At 37.6% G+C, this 8,079-nt stretch overlaps 1 protein-coding gene across 1 annotated transcript in view; it reads right to left on the bottom strand.

The window, feature by feature from the left end:
* The window catches only part of LOC131364057 (alpha-tectorin-like), a 92,146-nt gene extending 84,273 nt beyond the window's left edge, over nucleotides 1-7,873 (bottom strand). The window contains exons 1-7 of the mRNA XM_058407122.1: nucleotides 7,862-7,873; nucleotides 6,575-6,692; nucleotides 6,025-6,264; nucleotides 5,815-5,919; nucleotides 5,403-5,514; nucleotides 5,006-5,026; nucleotides 602-628 (exon numbers count right to left, since the gene is read on the bottom strand). Coding sequence (XP_058263105.1) covers nucleotides 602-628; nucleotides 5,006-5,026; nucleotides 5,403-5,514; nucleotides 5,815-5,919; nucleotides 6,025-6,105 — 346 coding nt within the window. The 5' untranslated portion in view covers nucleotides 6,106-6,264; nucleotides 6,575-6,692; nucleotides 7,862-7,873. The remainder of the gene's footprint in view (nucleotides 1-601; nucleotides 629-5,005; nucleotides 5,027-5,402; nucleotides 5,515-5,814; nucleotides 5,920-6,024; nucleotides 6,265-6,574; nucleotides 6,693-7,861) is intronic.
* Between the last annotated feature and the right edge of the window lie 206 nt (nucleotides 7,874-8,079).

Below are 8,079 nucleotides of genomic sequence, written 5' to 3' on the forward strand. Positions count from 1 at the left end.
GCCATCCTGGACAATTTGGACTGCCTGTGCAACCTCTGTAGGGTCCAGGTATCACCTCATGCTACCAATAGTGACACTGACCCTAGCCAAATGCAAAACTAGTGAAAAAACAGTCAGAAAAGATGAGTAGGGAAAAAATTTTTAGTAACCTCCACCTGTAAAACCATTCCTGATTCTGGGGTCGTCTCATTGTTGCACATATAGTGCACCTGTTTTTAATTTCATTAACACTGAAGCAGCTGAAACTGATTTACAACCCCCTCTGCTAGTTAAATAAACAGATCAATATCCCAGGAGATTAATTGACTTGATGCTATACTCTGATTTAAATCTGTTTCTTTAATTTTTTTTGAGCAGTGTAGTTTACACATGTATTTTTTATCCATTTCACTCGTTTCCATTAGATTTATGTGTTATGCATGACTGGATTTATTTCTTAGATTTTTCAGATTTTAAGAATAACCTCAGTATTGTTCCCCAATTTACAATAATGTGTATTTAAAACTTTATGAGTTCTGAAATTTTAACAGACGATAAATAACGGTTGGATGTAAAGTTCACACATTTATACTGTATAAACACACTGTCAATGATCTTTTACCTGGAGGTGCTGCTGTTGTTGTCATGTCTGTATAAGAGAGAGAATTTTATCTTCAATAAGAATCTCTATATTTTTAAAAAATGTTAAGAATGAAAGTATAATTCACATTTCTGTATACACACACTGTCAGTGAACTTTAACTGATGCTGTTGATGGCACTTCATGTCATTTTGATGAAGAGACAAAGAATAGCAGAGAGCGAGAAAGAATAATACAAATTAGTGTTTACACCAGCGACAGGGTCATGGGCAGCCAAGGCTCACTGATGCACGTGGGGATTGAAGGCTGGCCCGTGGGGTCTGATACAACAGACAAGCTACTGTTGCTCAAATTGCTGAAGACTATTAGGCTAGTTCTGATAGAAAGGTATCAGAATACACCGTATCAGCCACAGACCAGTCAGGGTGTTCATGCTGACCCCTGTGCACCACCAAAAGCACCAACAATACTCAGTGAGCATCAGAACTGGACCATGGAGCAATGGAAGAAGGTGACATGGTCTGACTAATCATGTTTTGTTACATCACGTGGATGTCCAGGTGTGTATGCGTCGCTTACCTGGGGAACACATGGTGCCAAAATGCAGTATGGGAAGAAGACAAGCCGGTGAAGGCAGTGTTATGCTTTGGGCAATGTTCTACTGGGAAAATTTGGGTCCTGCCATCCATGTGGATGTTACACATACCACCTACCTAAGGATTGTTGCAGATAATGTACAACCTTTCATGGAAACAGTGTTCCTTGATGGCTGTGGCCTCTTTCAGCAGGATAATGTGCCATGCCACAAAGCAAAAATGATTCAAGAACTGTTTGATAAGCACAACAATGAATTTAAGGTGTTGACATGGCCTCCAATTTCCCCAGAGCTCAATCCAATCCAGCATTTGTGGGATGTGCTGAACAAACAAGTCCGATCCACGGAGGCCCCACCTCGCAACTTACAGGACTTAAAGGATCTACTGCTAACCTCTTGGCACCAGATACCACAGCACACAGGGTCAGGGCTGTTTTGGCAGCAAAAGGGGGACCAACACAATATTATGGTCATAATCATTGTATTTTACTGTATACTGAAGATTTCTTGGTTGTATTTTTGTTGTAGGAACTGAGAGAGAGAGAGAGAGAAAGAGAGAGAGAGAGAGAGACAGAGTCATCGTGTTGTGTAAAAAAAAAAAAGTGCACAGAAAATGGACAAGCACCTTTTGTTTAGTATTTCAGTAATTTGCACATATCATGATTGGCTAAACATCATTACGTCTATCTAATCTTCACTTTTTAGGCATCAGGTGTTGTCTTTGATTTGTATTTTATGGAGCATGTAGAAAAAAACCTATGAGTAGCATGTAGTTGCTTTGTTCCATCAAAAAGGGTGAAATTCCCAAAGATGAATTAACAATTAATTTCCACACAGTTTAAGTAATTAATGTATTTCTGGATATTTTCAAATATATTAAGAGTGGATGTAATGTTCACACTTATATATACACACATTGCCAGTGAATCTTTTGTGCTGTTTTACAGAAGAGACAGAGAAGAGCAGAGAGCAAGTGTCACAAACCGGTGGCCTCCACAGGGCAAGATCAGACCCAAAGTGCAGGGATAGCAGCCTATCGGCATAATAGACTTTATTTTAAAAATAAACAGACACAGGAAACACCGGGGAAAAGCTCACACAAAACAAAATCCAGAGAACAGAAGAGGCACACAATAACGATGAAGACTTAACAAAAAAAAACACACGCAACAGAACCCGTATAAATAGGGAAGGTAATCATTGAAACACAAGGGACAGGTGTGCAGAGGCAGGAACAGGCTAAGGATCGGGTGGGCCAAAAACCCATGAGAACACAAATAAACAAAGACATGGCACAGGAATAAACAAACCCCTGCTGGAAAGCCCCCTAGTGTTCCAACAGGGAATTAGCCAAGCCCTCCATGACGGCAAGAAAGAGTGATACACATGGGCATCGCTAGGCCATTTTTAGGGGGGCTTTAGCCCCTCTAACATTTCTACTCAGCCCCCCTAAAAATTCTGCGATTCTCCATAAACTGTACACAATTTGTAATCGCCTCAGTCCCCTTTAAATTACATATGAAAACAAAAATCAAACAACTTTCAGCGTGTTCTTCAATCCGCAGACCGCGGCATCACAGAGTGAGGATCAGAGGTCAAGTGTGTGTGTGTGTGTGTGTGTGTGTGTGTCTGTGTGTGTGTCTGTGTGTGTGTGTGTGAGATCAGGAAGACTCGTATTTGGCTAGTTCAGTACTCAAATGTTAAACACATCTATGCAATACAGTGGAATGCTGCAATAAGTTTACCATCCTACCCTGTTAGTCAAACCTTTATTTTATTTTATTTTATTTTATTTTATTTTATTTTATTTTATTTTATTTTATTTTATTTTATTTTATTTTATTTTATTTTTATTTTTTACTGTTATACCCTCATTATACCCCCCTTAAATGAAAATCTTAGAATCGCCCCTGGTGATACAATTAATAATTCACCTCCACACTGCCCCGCATTATTATAAAATGGATTTAACTCTACAAATAGGTAAGCCTTCCATTGGATAATTACTGCAGCGCTTAATATGTTTCAACGGTTATTCAACTGATACAGTGAGTAGATTCCCATTTCTTAAACAATCATCTCAGAAAACATATCCTGTGGTTGTGGAAAAGATCTTACTCTGTTTCAGGTGAATAAAAATATTTGCCTGCATCAAGCAAAGATGACACTTAAGGGGACTGCTGAATCTACAAAAATTGGTTTAAGAACTGTCCAATAAATATTCAAAACTTGGTAGGATAGATCTTAGATGGCAAGATCTAAGTCCACTGCTCAGGTAAGTGGCGCAAATCCTCCCAACATTTGGTCTTGTTTGTGGTTGCTACAGAGGTAATGCAATGTCACTAAACACTGCCTTTCTCATTGGGTTACAAATGCTGCTTTACTTAGGGGGTTACATACATAACCTGAGATATTATGTTTGTCTTAAAAATTGACCAGACTTTGAACATTTTATGATAGAAAATATGTGGCTTCATGAGGATCATTTTCTGAGGGTTCATCCAAAACAAGGCCCAGCCCTTCAAACTTTCACATAATGGCAACAATAGTGGCTTTCCACTTTAAATTCTGAAAGAAATCTCTGAACAAACTGAGGGTCCAAACAAACTACACAGTGGCAGAGAAAAGATGCTATAAGATTATAGCATCCTCTACATGAAACAGTAAAAAAAAAATTCCATTTGTTAAAATGATCTTTTATCTTTCTGATTGTTCCCTCAAAATTAGTCAATTCATTCTCTAGAAATACACCAAGATATTTGAACGCATCTCTGGTCCAAGTTAAGCCAGTTGGGAGGCTTGGATCTGTTTGTGACCAACCCTCATCTAAAATGCTTTTCTACCAGTTAACTTCTGCAGAAAAGAAAAGTGCAAACTTGCTGAGTCCATTTGGCATAATGTTTACATCTCTCTGTTTGCTGATTAGAAGAATCTTCAGCATATAAGCGGATAACTTCATCACAGTATTACACTTCAGAATATACAAACCATACAAGCCAATTTAAGTCTCCTTTTTTGGCAAGAGAATGAGGCTTTCTTAAATGCAGCTCAGCACTAGTCACCCAATGACTAGACTTTTTTTTACCAAAAGGGGGTAACTATCAAATGTTACTGTATTACTTTTTCGCGCAGTTTGTTGCCACACAGTAATCATAGTTAGAATTCTCATGGCAGAAACGTTCTCTAAACGTTACATCTAAATTTTCTTGATTATCGTTCAACATTATGTAAATATAGCGGCTAAAAGGCACAGCATGTTTAAGAAGAGGAGATCTGCTACTGATTAGAGTTTCAAGAATATAACAATCACATTATTCATTCAAGACGCAGACAGGATGTTTTCCTACTAAAAACAAATTCCCCTACAGCTAAACTACACTCCTCTACGCTAACACTTGAGACTATTTTAATGGCATGTAAGGCTATTTTTCACAAAAATAAAACTCATATCAGATCATTAAAACCCAAAGGTAGTTAAGAAGAAGTAAAAAAGCAAATAGAGATAAGAATAAATAAGAAATTTGGGAAGAAACCACTCGCTTTTGGCACAGCAGCCACAAGTCTCCCCACTTGCAATGCTCCAGCCACTCACTCACACATGCACACAGTAGTCTGACTCTCCTATAATCAGTGCGATACCGGCAAGAAGTTACTGCAATAAATCAAAGCAAAGTAATCAATGCAAAAGGTTGTCCAACAATATTAGAGTGATAATATAATATTAGAGTGTGTGACATTTTATTTGGCCAGGCAGTTTATAACAAGTGGATGTACAGTAATGTTCACATATTTCTACTGAATAGACACACACACTGTCAGTGAAACTTTACCTGGTGTTGCTGTTGTATTATCTGTATGAGAGATAAAAAGAGATACAAAGAAAGCAAGAGAAGAAGTAGGAGTAAAACAGGGAATAAATTAGATTTCTTTGATATTAATATTCATTTATATAATTTTTTTGTGATGGCTAATGATAACACTTTTGGCAACAATTGTATTTTTCTGCCTAAAACCAAACTTTTACCAGTCCAAGGCTGATAATCAGTAAATCATACACATCATACTATTGACCATATTAAGGGTTCATTTAAAGTTGTGGAACCATCATGATTCAAGTTAGTTCCTAAACATCAGCATTTGGAATTTAACAAAGCTGTGGGATCAATGTGATTTACAGTACACATTACCGTTTTTCTTAACTTACAGAAAAAAGAGGAAACTATTGACCTGTAAGATGAAAAGCCCAGCGACCAGTGATATTGACATTACTAGTTGAAGTCAGTTCAGAGGAATCATTTAGTCTAATGGTGAAAGCCTTGTCCACAATGTGATAGCGGGCCTAGAAAGAAGAACATTTTGATTAAATACATTTCACACCTCATGATAAATCATTTTTTTAGACACAGTTCAAATGTGGCAATATTTTTGTATAAGGTGTTACATGTGTTCAAACTGTGTTTTTACAAATAACATGAAAAAACACATGAATGTGTGTTAAATGTGACTTTTGTGAAAGGAAGTGGTGACAAAGTCTGTTGTCCTTAAAAATAGTAAATATATATATATATATATATATATATATATATATATATATATATATATATATATATATATATATATGTGACCATAAAGCTCTTACGCTCCAAAATATACTAGTGTTAAAAAAAGGAATGTTCCCATAGTTCATCAGGACAAAATAGTGCCGTCCAGCATCTGAGGCCAAGACGAGTTGACATGATGCAACCTGGCACAAAAGAAAGATTTGATTAATATTTTGTTCTTAGTCTAAGAGATGTATTTTTATTGTAATCTATTGTGCAGAGCCTAAGATTTTTGTAATGACTCTTACTCCTGTGTTCTTATACAGCATTACATTTCTCCAAGTTAAGACAAAGACCCAGGAAGCAGAAAAGGAAACTTTAGGAAACATCCTCTTTATTTCTTGGTTAGCTTGGTCTATGAGAGGCCCGCTTGAGTCCTGCTCATAGGTTAAATTTCCACTTGTGCTTTCCACAGGAGCCTCCAGCGGAGAAATATAATCCCCATGATATGAGCCATTAGCTATGAATTTTATAAAAATATTGTTAACCTGAAAGTGGAAAGATACGAAATGGCTATTAGCACTGAAACCATCAGAGATCACAGGTGGCTATTCCTTATAAAAACACATTAAAGTGCAATGCAAATTACAATGAATTTACATTGTAAAAGAATTCATGTTATTACAGTGAAAAATAAAACTGTATGTCCTACAAGTGAAAGATGTGAAAACGTTACAAAAAAATCATGAATCCTGTGGAAAAATTAATGTGAACATAATCATGTCAAGGGAATCATGTAGCAAAAAATAATCAAGTATAATGAATTCAATCTTAAATTATACTTTTTTTTGTTCTTACTTGAATTTTGGGATATATTTGTCCAGCGAACTCAAATGGTTGTTGCAGCTGAATATTTAGTAGCTGCTGACTTGTAAAATTCTTAGGGCCTTCCACTGTCACACTCGGTCTCTGGACTCTGGAACACACCAGTACAAAACATTATGTAATAAGAATTTTTGGTATTGAATTTGCAAACATGAGTGGAACTCAGTGGTGGGCCGTGCATTTCACTCCTAGGGCTTCACTGGTGTCCTTCCTGAATTAATCCACCTCTATACCATCGCTAGGCCATTTTCTACTCAGCCCTCCTAAAATTCTCCGATTCTCCAGAAACTGTACACAAATTTGTGATCGCATCAGTCCCCTTTAAATTTTATAAGAAAACGGCGGGAGCTCTTCCCGTCTTTCAGTTCGTTTTTTAATCCGCAGACCATGGCGTCACAAAGCAAGGATCAGAGGACAAGTGTGTGTGTGTGTGTGTGTGAGATCAGGAAGACTCGTATTTGGCTTATTCAGTACTCAAATGTTAAACACATCTATGCAATACAGTGGAATGCTGCAATAAGTTTACCATCCTACCCTGTTAGTCAAACCTTTATTTTATTTATTTATTTATTTATTTATTTATTTTTTACTATTATACTCTCATTGGGGGCTGAGCCCACCTTAAATAAAAATTCTAGAATCGCCCTCTGCCTCTGACTACTCCAATTATCCAATCAAAGAACAGGAAATTGCTGATGTAATCGTATGCCTGCTAGATGGCCCCAGTGATGGCAACTTGAAATCTGACTGGTTAATGGAACAATTTCATTGCCACTTATTTTAAGCTACGGGCGCCTGCACTATTGAAGGCCTTAAGGCCAGGCAAAACATGATGTCAGCCACTGGCTGAAATATGATTGGATAAATATACACTATTGGAAGCAGCACGACCAAGAGAAAAGCTATGAAATGTAGAGAATAGACTATTGGGAATAATTTAAAACACATTCATGAAAAATATATTTTAAATATATTAAAATGCAAGTCAGTGATTCAGATCACTGCTGTTTAGGCCAGCAGAGAAGGCCTTGCTGGCCCTGACTGTAACGGGCACGCCGGCCCCAACTACACGTTTCCGCTCTCAATCACCGGAATACTAATCACGTCACCTGCACGCAATCATCTCGGCGCCTATTTAAAGCCCCCTCTCGCTAACGTCAGCGGCGAGTATTAAGACTGTTTAGGTGCATGTGCCATAAGTGCATGCTCCGTTTGTCAGCCAACCTGCCTTTTCTGATTTCTGAGTTACGTTTTACCTACCTGCCCGTTTGCCTTTTTTAGTTACGCTTTTCCTGCTCCTGACTGAGTTCATTAAAGCACGTTTGGATTCTCTCTCTGCCTCCTGAGTCCTGTCGTTACACTGACGGTCCGCCACTGGTGGAACTGCAAATTTATGTTTAAGGGCCTGCATAAGGACAGTTACATTAGAAATGTTATACAATCTTACTGTGTACTAATGTTCATGTAGTTCTACTATT

This window comes from Hemibagrus wyckioides, linkage group LG13, assembly GCF_019097595.1.
Source record: "Hemibagrus wyckioides isolate EC202008001 linkage group LG13, SWU_Hwy_1.0, whole genome shotgun sequence".
Taxonomy (NCBI): domain Eukaryota; kingdom Metazoa; phylum Chordata; class Actinopteri; order Siluriformes; family Bagridae; genus Hemibagrus; species Hemibagrus wyckioides.